Source organism: Silurus aristotelis (genome assembly GCF_946808225.1).
Source record: "Silurus aristotelis genome assembly, chromosome: 6".
NCBI lineage: Eukaryota > Metazoa > Chordata > Actinopteri > Siluriformes > Siluridae > Silurus > Silurus aristotelis.
Window position 1 is genome coordinate 24,893,155 of NC_139579.1, and position 17,445 is coordinate 24,910,599.

A 17,445-nucleotide genomic window follows, 5' to 3' on the forward strand; every position below is an offset into this window, starting at 1 on the left:
AGTAGGGATGGTGTTCTTGGGATGGTACTCATCATTCTTCTTCCTCCAAACACGTTTAGTGGAATTATGACCCAAAAGTTCTATTTTGGTCCCATCTGACCACAAGACTTTCTCCCATGACTCCTCTGGATCATCCAAATGGTCATTGGCAAACTTAAGACGTGCCTGGACATGTGCGGGTTTAAGCAGGGGAACCTTCCGTGCCATGCATAATTTCAAACCATGACGTCTTAGTGTATTACCAACAGTAACCTTGGAAACGGTGGTCCCAGCTCTTTTCAGGTCATTGACCAGCTCCTCCCGTATAGTTCTGGGCTGATTTCTCACCTTCCTTAGGATCATTGAGACCCCACGAGGTGAGATCCTTAATGGAGCCCCAGTCCGAGGGAGATTGACAGTCATGTTTAGCTTCTTCCATTTTCTAATGATTGCTCCAACAGTGGACCTTTTTTCACCAAGCTGCTTGGCAATTTCCCCGTAGCCCTTTCCAGCCTTGTGGAGGTGTACAATTTCGTCGCTAGTGTCTTTGGACAGCTCTTTGGTCTTGGCCATGTTAGTAGTTGGATTCTTACTGATTGTATGGGGTGGACAGGTGTCTTTATGCAGCTAAAGACCTCAAACAGGTGCATCTAATTTGGGATAATAAATGTAGTGGAGGTGGACATTTTAAAGGCTGACTAACAGGTCTTTGAGGGTCAGAATTCTAGCTGATAGACAGGTGTTCAAATACTTATTTGCAGCTGTATCATACAAATAAACTAAAACTTTCTTTTCGGCTTCTCCCGTTAGGGGTCGCCACAGCGGATCCTCCGCACGTTTGATTTGGCACATGTTTTACGCTGGATGCCCTTCATACAAATAAATAGTTTAAAAATCATATATTGTGATTTCTGGATTTTTTTTTTTTAGATTATGTCTCTCACAGTGGACATGCACCTACAATGACAATTTCAGACCCCTCCATGATTTCTAAGTGGGAGAACTTGCAAAATAGCAGGGTGTTCAAATACTTATTTTCCTCACTGTATATATATCTCATAAGTTAATATTACCTACATTTTCCTGGAAATATTTTGGTCTTACAGTCATTGAAACAGCCAGCAAGCAGCACATTACCACTGTCCAATTTGGACTTTTCAGCATATTTTAGTTCTATGACAAACCACTGTTTGTCAACCACAGACTAATCTAGCTGTCTGTTAAGTTTGTTTATAATATTATATCTAGAATATTAGGGTCAGTTGTGTCAAATCAGAGGTGGGAAGTAACAAAGTACTAATACTTTGTTACTGTGCATAAGTAGATTTTTTCTGGTATCAGTACTTTACTATTTATTTTTCGAACAACTTTTTACTTTTACTCATTACATTTTTACACATCTGTACTTTCTACTTTTTAAATTTTCAAAACAGGCTCATTACTTTTAGTTTTAATCTATTTGGTGAAATGTCAATATTTTTTCTTCTCATTGCGTGCCGTTTTTAGCCCATCAACCGATTTCCTGTCATTGTGCAGCTTTTTCAATCTACCACTGGTGTATCATTTCCTGACTCACACACCACAGATGTAGGTTAGTTTTGGAAGCTAACAACAAGCAAGTCAGAAGGTAACAAGAAGTATGGAGTTAATGTGGATGAGGGAGTAAGCGATGTAAACAGGACTGAGAACAGAGACATTCCTGATCACCTGATCATCATCTTTTCTCTGCTTGTGTTCTATATGGTGGATGACACAATTTTTAATTAGTTTTGTATTAATATATTAATTAAGGCTGTCAAAAGGCAAATTAAATTTTAACGGCACTGGTTTTATTAATGCGTGATTAATGCAGCGCACATTTCTGTTTGACAATTAAAAAAATCAAAAATATATAAATAAATAAATAAATATGAGGCGAAATTAAAACCTTCAGCGCAACACGTTGCATTTACATTTCTTTATTTAGGTATTAAAAAATAAACCCCACAGTAAAATAACTTTGAAATAGTAAACATTTGTTTCACTGATGCACCAAGTCTTAAATCAGCACCAAATTCCTCCATAATGCACACATCCGACAATTTACCATCTGAGGTCGACAAATGTGTCGGCGCGTTTAGTGGCATTTTTTTTCCTCATAACACCGAGTCTTGGTTTTTTTTTATCATACAGATAAAAGCAATACATCATTCAAATCTGTAAATGGTCTACTTCATTTGTATACACTCATAATAATAAGTAAAATAAAGAAAACAGACCGAGGCACTTTCTGCCACCTATGTCATCTCTCTTCATAGACAAATTAAACAACCTAAATCTCAGTAATACTTGATTCACTTAGTCGATACTGAATATATTATTCACATAATAAATATTTGAATTGAAAAACAAATATTCTCTGATTATGTAATCCGTATGAAAGTTAGTGGGGGTACAGTTTCTATGGTATCATCTCATTAACCGTGTGGAAATGCAGCAAAGGTTCTTTTTGGTGTCCTGATGATTTACATAATTTTAAACACCATAATTACTTAAAAACATTAAGTATATTTTGTCTTCATGCTCTATGTTGAGCATTGTTTCACTAATAATAAACATACATTTGCATAAAGCATCCATATTTGTCCATTCCCATGTTGATTAGAATATTAAATACATGAAAAGTATTAATTTTAGGTACTTGTATCTTCGGTTTTTAGAACAAATTAAAAATGTGGAATGTGTGTACGTTTGCCAATTCTGTGTCAAATGCATTTAATCACAACAGTGCAAATAGTATCCTCAGTGTGAGGTAGGCAGGAACACTTCAGTCTGCATTGCTTCTTTGGACCATCCCGGCATACATGTTTCTTACTTGCTTAAAAAGACTTCATATTGAAAATTCCAGATCAATAACCCGCTTCTCCCCTTCTACTCAAACTTTACTGTTGTCACTTTTATACCATCCTCCTGGCAACACCAAACTCATCCATGCTGCATGCTTTACACAACTCCAGCTGACACTTGGCACTGTGCACATTGATCTTAGGTTTGTGTACAGCTGCTCTGCTATGGAATGCTAGCGAACTTGTTCCCAGAGGCAGTTTAGAGCTGGGCATCGAGTGTTTAAACAGAGGATTGTTCTGTGAGTTTGCGTGGTGTACCACTTTGTGGAAGAGCTGTTGCTGCTCCAAGAATCTTCCATTTCACGATTATGCAACTTAAAATTGACCGGCACAGATCCAGCAGGGCAGAAATTTCACAAACTAACTTGCGGCAGTGTTGCCGCAAGTTGCCAGTCAGCAAACTTTTCAGTACGACCCATTCTACTGCCAGTGTTTTTGCATGGGTATGTACTTGATTTTATGTATCTGTTAGCAGTGGGTTTGGCTAGAAGGGGTTGATAATATACTTTGGGCCATAGAGTGATCCATTTTTTTTTTTTCTTGAGCTTCATATCTGACTTCCCACTCCCGCCTACAATTTTTGTTTATTTTAGTCTGTATGCACACCACTGTGTTTCTCTCAGTATGAAAATATGAGTGATGCAGCATTTGCTTTTTCATATATTTTTTCTGCTTTGATTGATTATATGCCATAATAAACACCTGTATAATAATTTCATTATGATTATATTCAGTATCTTAACACATCCTTAGTTTGATCAAATTTAGCACTTTGCAGTAATGATAACCTGCATGGGTGAGTTCTACATTGCTATGCGTGCCCACGTTTATTAGCAGTTGATAGGAGGTGTTATCTTGGGAATTGGAAAGTGCAAAACACTAAACTCAAACATGTTAATTAATGAAATGTGTTACTTGTATTTATACGTTTTGTATGAGATTATTTGTTACTCTTAATACTGAACATAGAAGCAATTGATAAACAGCAAAATACATCATCTCTTGTTCACAGTCATTCATCTTAAGAACTTAGACTTGAATGTACCCTGTTCATGTGTGTGTTGTTTGTATCCACCATGCCGTGTAGTCCTGAGGCCTGGTCAGGTTACTCTCGCTCCATTGTGGGTTGACCTGGTTGAGTGAATACCTGAGGACATGCATTAGTGATGAGAGCTTTGACTGAGTTGTAGCTTTTTCTCTCTCTAGCTCTTCCTCACTCGCTCTCTCTCACTCTCTCTTTAGAAACCAGATGGTGTGAAAGAAATTGCTAAAGGGGACTGGGAGTAAGGGGGGAAAGTGTAGCCAATGTTGTTTGATGTGAACATATGGCTGGTAGCATGTAGTTCTGGTAATAGTGTTGATGAATGTTTGCTATTCAGTTTAATAGACTACAGTTACTTCATCAAAAGCTGCATGTCATTTCTTTCTCTTTTATAATATAATGATGCATTTCAGGTCAAATTAATGCAAATTAAAGACTTAATACTTGATGGTGCACGTGGCTGCGGCTCAGTTTCTGAAGCTTAATAAAATCTATTTCCAAGCAGCAAGAATTATGAAAGGGGGAAACATTGGTAGGTGTTTGTGCATATGTGGGCTTCTCTCATGGACTTTTGTAATACTTTAATGTCAAGTTTTCCAAGGTAAAAAAGTTTCTCTTTTCACATGGCTGTCACCTTTTTTAAAAATAAACACACCTTAACACAGAGACTCTTGACTAAAGGTCACTGTTGGTGGGTTAAGAGTGAAATGCTGATCAGGAGAGTGAGGAGCTGGCAGCCTGGGTTTCTCTCGCTTGGTGTAACAGCTTGTGTGTGGGAAGATCACTGCCACAATGAAGACACCTCAGAGTTATTCCAGACCAGAAAACAGAGGAATAAAGAAATTATTAAATGAGATAAGGATGAGCTAGACATGAGCGAAGGCAAAGATGTTCTTGTGAAGATTTTATTGAAAAACCACAGGCTGAGCAATAGAGAAAAAAGGAACCCTTGTTGGTGCAAACATCTGCGATTTAGCATTCTGATTGTTGGTTACGATCACATTGAAGGACAGAACCTAGTATATGAAGGATGCATATTGACTTGTGGGACCAGTGACTTCTTTATCTAGGTAATTTTTCTGTATGAGTCATTAAAAAAACAAGAAGACCCGTATTAATCAGTGGTGACATGATAATGTTTTTGCTGTTTTGGTGCACCATCTTTTGGTGCAAATCTTAAAACATATGTCTTGTTCAGTTATGTACCCTAAGGCATCAGTGGATTTGTGGTTAAAAAAAATTTATTAAAAAAAAAAAAGTGTGTGTGTGTATATATGTGTGTGTATATATGTGTGTATGTGTATATATATATATAATATATTTGTTGTTTTTCTCTAGCTTGATCCCTTGTTCTGTTGTTTCCTGTTTATGTAATACAGGCTAGAGTTCAGCCTTATTGCCAGAGTTATGCTTCCTAGTGTAGCAATTTTCTTTCCACTAGTTTTGAACATTCCTGTACAGGCAAGCACTTCCCACTCCTCCACTGAAACACAACATTTTTTCACACTGTCAGACTTGTGGGAGTGGAAGGTCTATCTGCACTCTCTAGAGCCTAGTGTCTTCTGCTGTAGTAGCATTTAATAACTGCATATTTAGAGCTGAAAAAACCCACTTTGGAAAAGAAAAGCAGGAAAAACTTCACACTAATTCACAATCCTTTGAGATTTAGTAATTTAAACATTAGCTAAGAAGATGCTTATGTATCTCCTGTATTGTACTGTAGGACTGCACATGACTAATACTGCACTGTAAACTTCCTTATTAATTAATATTGATTTACTGTCACCTCTGTTCTAAGATTGTGTAAATATTTCTGTCAACATCCTCTTTGAGGTATGGTGATCTTTCTTTAATACCTCCTTCCTTCCCTTGAGGAGACAGTGATTTAAGATAAGTCAACAGCCGGAAGCGGTATTGTCTATTGTTATACATAAACCCACAGGATATTTGGGGTGGGCTTTTTTTTCCACATCCTGTTGTTCTTCTCCATTGTCCCTTTTCAAATCACTTTGAGGACAGTGAAATTGATTTCATAAAGACTTACTATATCTATTAAAAACATGCTTTTTTACTAATATACTGTACTTATAGTGACAGGAGCAGGGCCAGCAAGGTAAGCACAAACATCTTCTACGGTGACCTTTATTAAAATGGATTGTCATGCTGTAAAAACATAGATCTCTAGAGACCTCATGATCTTATCAGATTTTTATTTGGTGTCTGATGTAAGCTTACATAATCGTAATTTTGATTCACTACATTTTCTTTCTTCCAATAGCCTACATAATGATATTTTCATATATTAACAATGGCAACATAAATATATTCAGCCACTTGAAGAATTGTGTATTTCGGAGAGAACTCCATTTAGCCATTAGCCATTTAAATTTTCATAAATTTAAAATAAAGGAAATTATTATCCAATATTGTCATGCTAAAATCTAATGTAATACAATTAATCACTGAACGCAAGTCTATTTAAACATACTTTTCCTAAACATTGTGAATAAATGACATGTACCAAAAAGAGAAAGAAAGAAATGCGTGATCCTGTCGATTCTCAGTTGTCTAATTATACATGCAAAGTAAACCAATCAGACCACATATGCCATTTTATCTGACATGGTTTTGTTCACTGTTATAGCTTAAGTAGTGAGCCAAAGAAGTATGATATGGTGACAGTAAAGCCATGTGAAACGTAAAAAAATTTTTATTGTGTGTAGATGTTTATATTTCTAGGGTTAGATATATACTACATATCAGTGACCGTATTACTGTAGTTAAAAAGATTGTATAAAAACAAATCAAAAGAATTATCTTAAGTTGAAATATAATATTGTGCTGCTTTTTCTATTGACATTTCATAAATTACTTTGCATAAATAGTAAGCCATATATTGATGCAGAATTGTTCAAGAGAATGATAATAAATCAAACCATTCCCCCCCCCACACACACACCGATATCTAATCCCCAGTAAATCCATTTGGGACTGAAGGATTTGTGTGTAACTCGGATATCATTTCATGCATCGTGATCTGGATGAATTGTGGTTTGGTCCGCTACTCCCAGAGTTACACCACAACGCTATTAATGTCATCAGCTTTAAGAGCTCTTGACAGCTAGGAGCTGCGCTTTGTGCAATTAACTCCATTCCTTTGGACTTGTTCCTTCCTCTTATCAATATACACTATTTCTCCCTTTTCCTTTTTGCCAAACGGAGATCAGTATGCTCCAGAGAGGCTTTGACTTAATCTCTCACAGACTTTAACACTTCAGTTTGATCAATCTGTTATTTCTCTAAATATCTAGTTCACCAAATTGTAAAATCTATCATTCACGATAAGTTTGAGGAGCTATAATAGTAGACACTGCATTTAAACAGGTGATGCAACAGGTAAACATGGCATAGTATGGCATGAGTCCACATGCTCTTCAACAGCAGCGACAGTAAAAGTGTAGTAGAAGGTGAAATGAGAGGGATTACAGCCACTGATGTAAGCTTTGCATGTGCATGAAGGTGGATTTGGTTTGGTTGTGGCAGCTGGTGCATAGCTTTCTCACTATTAGGGAAAGGATTAGAGTGTGTCAGATCTGGCACACCACTTTGATGAAACATCTGCATTTGGAAACTGTCTGTCTGTCTGTCTGTCTGTCTGTCTGTCTGTCTGTCTGTCTGTCTGTCTGTCTGTCTGTCTGTCTGTCTGTCTGTCTGTCTGTCTGTCTGTCTGTCTGTCTCTATCCGGTATCATCTTATATGCTTCTTTTTGTTTGTTACTGCTAACAATTTAAAGTCATATCTGGTCACTAACATGCAGTGTATGAATATGGTCCCTTTACTCATGCCCAGTGTCGGAGTTGGTATTTCTCATTGTGTTTGTAGCCATGGAGATCTTGCTGTATCTATGTGAAGAGTTAATTCCAAATGGTGCTTTTCTGTATGTGCTATTAATAGTACCTTAGTTCTCCTGAAGTCTCCTAATTTGCATTTAATTGCTTAAATACGATATCATAAATTTTTCACTGGAAAGACAAAATAAGATGAATCACCCAAGCGCTTCAGTGAATATTCATGTAAACTTCTCCATGTTGAAGATTTTCACTAACAATACTGTGTGTTTAGTGGCAGTGAAAATTGTCAAATGAATCTGTGTGTTGACCATGGGGCAAAAGAGCCAAACTATAGCCCCCATTCGAAGATTATTTAAAAGCATTCTGCTGTATGAATAAGTGAATCCAAGTGCAACTATTTCTATCAGTAGCTATCTTATTTAGAGATTTGCTGTTGTTTGGTTAGCTAATCTTTCAGCGATATTAATGACCTTAAACTAGCTGAAACTTCAGCTTTTCCTTTGTGTGAAGAAATATTGATTTTTTTTTTTAGGTTTTTTTTATGATTATTATTCTTTAGGCAACAGTACTATTTATGGCCAGAAAGTCATGGGTGAAAGTTTTCAGTTTTTGACAGACTGTGTTTCCCTTAGGCTACTTTCTCCAGTTCAGCTATACTAGACTTTCTTATTCTTTCTGCTGATGTTTTATAGAGCAGGCTGAATCATCTTAATGCTAACTTACAGATAAAAGGAAAACAAACAAAAAATCACACAGCTAGAGCCTATCCCAGAAGCACTGGGCTCAAGTTTGGAGAATTCCCTTTGGATAGATGCCAGGCCACTGTGTACACACATTCACATTCTCATTCATACATCGGGATAATTTAACATTGGCAGTTATGCTATGAAAAGAGAAAACATGAATAAATTGTATTTAACACCTATAGGGCCTTATTATTGAGACAGTAGTATAATTTTAGTACAATTCATTTTTATTGATCAAACCAACATCAAACTAAGAATTTTAACTGTATAGCTACATATATCAGTATCATTATGTGTGTGTGTGTGTGTGTGTGTGTGTGTGTGTGTGTGTGTGTGTGTGTGTGTGTGTGTGTGTGTGTGTGTGTGTGTGTGTGTGTATATATTACATACACAAGCAAACAAAGATTCTTTTAATGACTGGTCTGTGACATAAAAGCAATGCATTATTATGAAGAGTATATCAGCCACATTTAACCCAATTACTTCCCAATATACAATTCTAAATCCATGTTAATGTCATGGCAGAATAAATAATATCTATACCCCTGTTTGTCACATAATCCATTTATTTAATTAAACATACTATATTAGTCTGTCAATATTTAAAGCATATATACAATATGGTAAATTAAGATTTGTGCTGCCTGATAGTTGCTGGACCCACATCGCTCACCAATGTGCTCTTGTAGTCCCTTTGACATTAAACCAAATATTTATCCGTTATCTCTGTTTTCACACTGTCCAAAACTATACAACCAGGTGGATTGCTTATGCTAACTTGCTTCCGCTGTGAATGACATGAATGTTCATGGTGCCCTATGACTAATCTGACATCTGTTGTGAATTTCTTTGCATTACATTTCTAAACATTCCCACGATTATTTTCAAATCAGCCCTTACTAAAAAAAGGGTTCACTACAGTAGAATGAAAGAAAAATGTATATTATATTATATATTTGTCACATTCAAGCAGCACCACACACAAGCCAGAAGGTGTCGCTATCATCATTGATATGGTTTATCTAATTATTTTACCTGTTCTAAATGTTGATGGTTTTAAGAAAGTATTGATTGGTTGGCACTGATATTGCCTGTTTTGCTTTTTCTCTGTTCTGACCATCAGCTGCTGCATTACTTACCGACATGTTTCCCTGCTTTGCACTGTCTGAAACTTGGATTGTTTCTTGCACTTTGATTCCTGCTCTGTGTTTTCACTATTGTTTTCTGGTTACCCAGCTACCCCTGTGTATCCAATAAACCTCTGCACATGCATCCATTAAATCCAGCCAAGTCCTCTTTGTTGCATGTAGCAAGAAATGGATGTTTTTGATAGTGACAAGAGCGAGGCCTGTGGGATACGTATAATTGAATCACAGTGGGGGTAGCAATTTGGAACAAGGCTGAAGTCATCATTATGCCTAGCTAAACGAAGCTAGTCACCTCTCAGGGCTTATTTGCATACTATCCACAGTACATAGTTTTTTGCGAACAGCTAACATTTAAAGGTCAGATGCAGCATTACAGCGCAAGACTAAGAACCTAAAATTAAAATGAGGAATGTGTCATGAATTGAATAACATTTTCAGTATACTACATACACATACACGCTATAATTGTTATATAAATGACAGACTGATTTTACATTAAGCAATTTAAAGTTAGGGTGTGTACTGATTTTATAAGTGAAAAATCTCGAAATTTTCATTATGCCTGATTATGACTTGAGAGAATCATAATTACTTGACAGAAGAAAAAGCGTTTTTTGCTAAATGGATTGTTTCTAAATGGATGCATCAAGGCTTTGTTTTGTTTTTTCTTTGTTTTCAGTGTGTTAATGTTTTTTTGATCTAATATGTAGATTGGAAAAAAACAAATGTAAACATTATTTATTTAATTAGCGTGCCATTTTCATTTAATCTGAAAAACTATTATTGTAGCCCTAATTGTTGTTTTTAAGTTCATCTGCAGTGTTAATCGTAGCACTTATAAATGCTAATGAGCAGATTTTGCCTGGATTCTGACAGGAAGAAGACTAAGAAGAGAAGCCTGAATATTGTAGCGCACTGTGAAGAGAGAGAGAGAGAGAGAGAGAGAGAGAGAGAGAGAAAGGCCAGAGAGAAAGGCATTCATTTATTTGGGCATCATGGGGAAACAGAACAGCAAGCTACGGCCAGAGGTGCTGAATGATCTGCGTGAGAACACGGAGTTTAGTGAACATGAGCTGCAGGAGTGGTACAAGGGCTTCCTGAAGGACTGTCCCACTGGTCACCTCACTGTGGAAGAGTTCAAAAAAATCTACGCCAATTTTTTTCCATATGGAGACGCCTCCAAATTTGCTGAGCACGTCTTCCGGACATTCGACACTAATAGCGACGGGACTATCGACTTCAGAGAGTTCATCATTGCACTCAGTGTGACATCACGAGGAAAGCTGGAGCAGAAGCTGAAGTGGGCCTTTAGTATGTATGACCTAGATGGCAATGGTTACATCAGCCGAGCAGAGATGCTGGAAATTGTACAGGTAAAAGCAGACCTGTATTTTCTTTTTATAAATATTGACATGTTTCAGAAATTTCTGTGAATCTATAACAGATCCATAATGCATGTTCTGTTAGTATTACAAGGTTCCATAATGTTCTGAATGAAGTTTTAAATCAAAGGTTTGGCATTCCAGCCAGTATACTTCTAAAACACAAAGCTCCAAATAGTTTACACTGTAACAGAACTTTTACATTTACATTTCCTAAATAATCAGACAGATGAAGTACATTTGGAAAATGGACCAGAAACAGAGAGAACTTTTATTTTTCTAATCAAATACAGTTACGAAGTTTTGTAAAGTTATATTTGACAGTTCATAATTTAACAATCCCCCAATCTCATTGAGTAACTATTAAATCTATGAAGTTTTTATGGTTTACATTTTTTTTGAACAAAATGTAAAAATAAAACCTGACAATACTAAAACAACTAAGCTACATACTCAAATGAAATTAACATTTAAAAAAATATTCTTTTGGCTTAGAAGATTCTCATGTAAACATCAAATATGGCACCAAATTCGAAGTGAGCAACTCTAGTTCTAATAAGTGATCAAGTTTGACAGTTAAAGACTGTCGTATTCTATGAGCTGCTTAGAAATAATGACCAGCAAATTAACTTTATATAGATAGATAGATAGATAGATAGATACAACTTTATTGTCATTGCATAGTACAGGTACACAGCAACGAAATGCAGTTTGGCATCTACCAGAAGTGCAAAATGTAGCAGTCGTGCAAAAGTGCAGATAAATATCTAGCATATTTACAGTGCAGATAACTATCTAGCATATTTACAGCAAGTGGTATATATGAAAGTATATACAGTGAATAAATATAAAGGCTATTTCAGTGCAGAGATGTGTGGACATTCAGAAGTACAGTAAATAAATATAGAGGCGTACAGTAATTAGGAAAATGTGCAGAAATGAAAGGTTACAGATCACAAGATTATGGCATTAAGGAGTAGCAAGCTGAATAAACAGTCTACTATATATAAAATTATATATATATATATATATATATATATATATATATATATATATATATATATATATATATATATATACACATACATTATATATACAAATGAATGTGAAATGTTGGGCAGAATGTACAGTAATGATAAAGATACATACAGATATAAAAAAAGTGCAGATGTACTGAGGAGTGAAAAAGATATAATATGTAGTATGTACATGTATTGTACAGAGGTTATATATAGTCTTTTTGTTTGTGTTTGTTTTGTAGTGATTTAGTGGTGTAGTGTTGAGTTTAGTAATGTGATGGTGGATGGAAAAAAAGCTGTCCCTGAACCTGCTGGTTCTGGTGCGCAAGTTTCTGTATCTCCTTCGTGATGGAAGGAGGTTAAACAGTTTATGACTGGGATGTGAAGAGTCCTTGATGATGTTGTGAGCTCTGCGCAGACATCTGCTGTGGTGAAGGTGTTCAATGGCAGGTAGTTGGGTGCCAGTGATGCGTTGGGCGGTTTTGACCACCGGTTTTGACCATAAATTTATATTCAGCTAAATTTATGTATGTCTCATTTGTCCAAAGGATATTTTTCCCAAAAGTCTTGTGGTTTGAGGAAAGATAATTACTAATGTCTTTCTACATTGGCATTGTGGTAACACACTGCTGAATGCTCTAGACCTTGGGCTTGGGCTTTTGTAGGTGGTCACACTTGCTGATGATCAATTCATCAGGAGCATTTAATTAGCAGCACCTAGCTGCTACTTACCTTAACTGTTTTAATCCTATAGAAACTGTAAAGGCCTTAGTTTTTTAACTCTTGGATGTTGGCTTTAGTTTTTGTAAAATAAGTAAAAACACAATGTAATATACCATGTGTTGTTTGTCTGAGTTTTTATTTGTCTAATTTTAGAACCTGCTAAAGACCAGAGGAGTTTTATGTCCTGATATAAAAACCATAGAATTCAAAGAGGGTGTACTTTTCTTTTTCACATGCTTACATTAGTCATGTCTACTAAGGAGCCAGTTTGGAAAACCTCCAAATATTCATTAGATATACTGATGTTAATAAGTTAAAATAGAATAAAAGACATGAATGATTTCAACAGATTAAAACAAAATCCCCTTTTCTTGAGTGACAATACATGAAAATTCTTGAAAAAATTAGTCATCAATAAAGATTTTCTATCCCTTATTTTTCCCATTAGTGTTGGAGAATAATTAGCAATTTAATTTATGCAGACAGTTACTAAGTTTTAGTAAGTAGCAACACATTTGTTCAGTTATTTTTATTAGGTTACACATTCAGTAACACATTTACTATGTCTTCTAGGCAATTTATAAGATGGTTTCATCTGTGATGAAGATGCCAGAGGATGAGTCCACTCCAGAGAAGAGAACTGATAAGATTTTCAGACAGATGGACACCAATAAAGATGGTAAAAAATAAAAAAAACAATATGTATAACCAAATATAACATATAAACTTGTACTTTACTCTTTCCACTGTAGCGACCTTCTGTCCATAAACAATCTGTTTGATGTTTTTTTTTTAAAGATTTTAAATTATTCATATGCATGTGAATGCTTGAGACATTTTATGAACCTGTGAATCATGTGGCCAATAGAAAACTAGAAAAGCTTGGCCACCACAGAAAAGAAAAGATGGAGGAAGTACTGATTAGAGGGGTGTCACACCATCCCATAGACCACGGATAAATACAGCAACCCAACACAGCTTTAAAAGAATATAAAATTAGCATATAAAGAGAAGTTTTGACATGGCGCTGGCTCGTGATGTGATATCCAGTCGCTGCCCATACTTACGACAGGTCTTTGAGGAAAGTTTGCATGCTGAAAGTCTAGTGTGACCATCCCCTAACTGTATAAGTATTTCTAATTATAAATTACACAAATATTTCAGTTTAAATCCTATGGTCTTGAGGGTTTTTAAAGGTAGATTACAAATCGAATTTAGTATTTTGCCATGCAGCATTTCCACATGAAATTGATTCTTTTAATAAAACAGAACACCTCATTGCTATTTAGTCTTTATTTAACCCAGACTTAATGCTCATGGCTAAAGATTCAGCTGCATTATTATGGGTAGATTTGATGGTATTATTTAAATCTACCAGAGAACCTACATACAGAGTCACTACTCCGGAGCGTCTGAGCGCAATCAGGATATAAACTTGGATGAAATAACAGTGATTAATTATGTCTTATTTGCAAATTGTAGCCTTGTACAGTGCCATGATTGCAGAGTGACTCTTTAATAGCACTTAACTGTCATTAAAGCTCAATTTCTGCTGTGCTCTTCTAGGAAAGATTTCTCTGGAGGAGTTTATTAAAGGTGCCAGGAGCGACCCCTCGATCGTTCGCCTTCTCCAGTGTGACCCGAGCAGCGCCAGTCAGTTCTGAGCGCCACAAACACAATGCAATCTAACAGTGTTCACTCGAGTCCAAAGTGAGCATGGTAAGTGTTTGTGTAAGGGTAGGAATGTGGGTGTTCTCGATATCATCACATTTACTAGTTTGTCAGTGGCATTAGGGACCAATTTTGAAATGTGAATGCTAAATAAATGCCAGTAAGCACTTATGTCAGTTTTAGTCTAATCGACTGTTAACAAGACTAACACTTGTTAAGAACTAAGAATATAGTGTTGTGTGTATTGTGTATGTGTGTATTATAACAGCAGGTCATAAGAGGAAATGTTTATAGAGGAGTTGTACTGTATGGTACTGTATTTTGCATAATTAGCAATGCATAATCGGTCCTGTTTTACTTTATTTTGAAATAAATAGGGTAATTTGTGTGTAATCGATGAAAATGCATAGCACACTGAGCTTGTAGGTGTGAGATAGTTGATATACAAAGTATTATTGCATAAAATTTATTTATTCTGATAGCTGTGGCAAGTTCGGATCTCAGTCTCCCAGAATCATAGATGTATGAAGTCTAGATGTGACATTAGCTGTTGCAAACAATTTTATAGACCAATGTCTCGGCCATGTTAAAGATAATTAATAGGTGTAGCTCTATTTTGACAAAAATCCAACAAAATTTGCTTTATGGCAAATAAAAAAAAAAAAATAATAATAATAATAAAACTTAAATGTACATTAAGATGTGAAATGATCATGTGTTGAGCATCCATCTTACTACTGATCATTTTAAATTCAATAAAAACATTTATAATACCCTAATAATAAATCTGATTAGAGATTCCAAGAGTTACTTTTAAAATCCATGTAACAATGAACCAGCACAATTATATAAAAACAGAGTATAAGCTTCATGAAACAATACCAATACACACTGATTACAAATTCATCAGCTAACATAATCTAGGCTAAATCTATAGCAACTTAAACTAGCTTGCTTACATTACCCAACCTACCAAAATCAACACTCCATCACAAATCCAACAGCAAAACTAATCTTATCAAGTTATAAACAACCAAACAAAATACTGAGCCCATTTATTATACTCAATTCTACTCTAACATGGTCTCAGTTTTTAGAGAAGCTAAACATTAAAAAACATTAAACTCACCTTGCTGATTTGCCGCAATCTGTCGCTTTTGTGAAAAATGATTGTTTGATCACTGAATGTGAAGTGTCAATGAATCTCGTATGTAAATGCCACATAGTGTGCTTAGGGTTATTAAAAAAAACATAATGGCAGCTCTAAACTCGATGAGAAAAATCTGGACTCTGGATTGTTGCTCCTGCCAGAAGGGGTAAATGTAACCCAAAATGGCATCTGGATTTAATATGATGTTGCCCAGAACAGTAACTGTTCACACATATACATAATTGTGGCAATTACACATAATTGTGCATGCAGGTTTAAAGCTGGTTAAAGGCAGTAAGACACAAAAAACACACTAAAAGATAGACTCTCTTTATATGTATTTTGGGGTCAAATCCGTCTGACATTATTTTCTAATAATCTCTAAATGATTTACTATATACAATGCATTGCAGACGTATCCACCTCCTTTGAATGAAGGATGATGTAAAGAATAAATCCAAGAATTTTAACTAATAGAATGTTTTAACTTTCAAATGTTGAATGATTGCAAAATGTCTTTCATTTGCCAGTTATAGTGTTGTGTATTTTTTATTTATTTTTTTCATTATTAAATGTGTTATGTTGAGTGTTTTGTGCATGTTTATAAATTCTGGCTGAAAATGCAAACTTTTTTTTATAGAATCACAATTTCTTTCCACATTATTCAGCTTGCAATGTGAAATGATCTTATTTTAGCTGTTTTTTTTTATTTTTTTATTATTTTTTTTTTTATTTAGGGTATAAAATTTGGTTTTATTTTCAATTTGCAGTTGTTTTATTGATTCATTTATTATTATTATTATTATTATTATTATTATTATTATTATTATTATTATTATTATTATTATTGCCAGCATTTTGTGAACATTAATAGACTTCTGGCTGACAGGTTTCTCGTATTCCGTTCATTGAAATTAACCAGCATGTGGTCGTGTAATAGTAATTATTGTTTTTATACAAGCAATGATTTGTTCTCATTTGTCAGACACTTTGCTTACAGTTGCATGTGTTATGGCAGTTTTTACATAAATATTGTAACCTAGATGGCCGTATTGATATTTTGTATTTTATGCACTTGTTGAAGTCTAGGGCACCTTTTATCAAACATTAGTAAAGTCCAATGTGAATGCATTTCTGCTTCTTGTTTCTCTTTCCTTGAATATAATAACGATTCACAAACTGATTCATTATCACACTGTGCCACACACTGCATCTCCCTTCATTCCTGTTGGATAATGAGTTTACATGATGTCGAGTACACGTATGCAACTTCATAATTGTCCTCTTCTATCACCATAGAAACTGGGGCTTGATTTGTACAATGCTGCTTGACTGCAGTAGTTATGGACATGTGTCTGACCTCATAACTGGCCTTTTCCCAACCCTTATAAAAACACTGCATCAAGAACATCTCAAATGAAGTGTTACAGGAAGTGTTAAGTAAATACTTTTAGTAGAAATAGATCCAGAATGAAGGCAAATAAAGTCAGCATGTAGTCATAGCATTTTAAATCCCTCCATGACAGTTATGGCGTGAAACTAGTGACTTTTGACATTTTGTAGTCAGAGATGTTGTTCATGGTTATAACTGATGTCTTGCTGTGTTTATAAAGGGTGCCGTAACTGTGCTGTTAATAGAAAGGTTTTGGCATGTTACTGCTATCGTTCTTCTTTTGTTTTCATTAAAAACTTGTGCTTCCTTCTTGCAATGAATTATTGACTCTCATAGTCAATTCTATTTCGTGAAAAAAGGGACTTCTTCCATTTTTAACACTAGTAGTTTCTAGGAAATGCTGGAAAACGGAGGACAATTTTTATTGTTCATGCTGCAAGCTCATAGCCTTTTTTA

At 35.2% G+C, this 17,445-nt stretch overlaps 1 protein-coding gene across 3 annotated transcripts in view; it reads left to right on the plus strand.

Moving 5' to 3' along the window:
• The window catches only part of LOC310727472 (hippocalcin-like protein 1), a 32,366-nt gene extending 15,639 nt beyond the window's left edge, over positions 1-16,727 (plus strand). For 2 of the 3 annotated variants that reach the window (XM_083543994.1, XM_083543992.1), the window contains exons 2-4: positions 10,528-11,024; positions 13,349-13,454; positions 14,342-16,727. In XM_083543994.1, the coding sequence (XP_083400120.1) occupies positions 10,647-11,024; positions 13,349-13,454; positions 14,342-14,439 (582 nt within the window). In that variant the 5' untranslated portion in view covers positions 10,528-10,646 and the 3' untranslated portion in view covers positions 14,440-16,727. Of the gene's footprint in view, positions 1-3,070; positions 3,308-10,527; positions 11,025-13,348; positions 13,455-14,341 lie in introns of those variants that run through there. The other variant, XM_083543993.1, reaches the window with a different exon arrangement.
• The last annotated feature ends 718 nt before the right edge of the window (positions 16,728-17,445 follow it).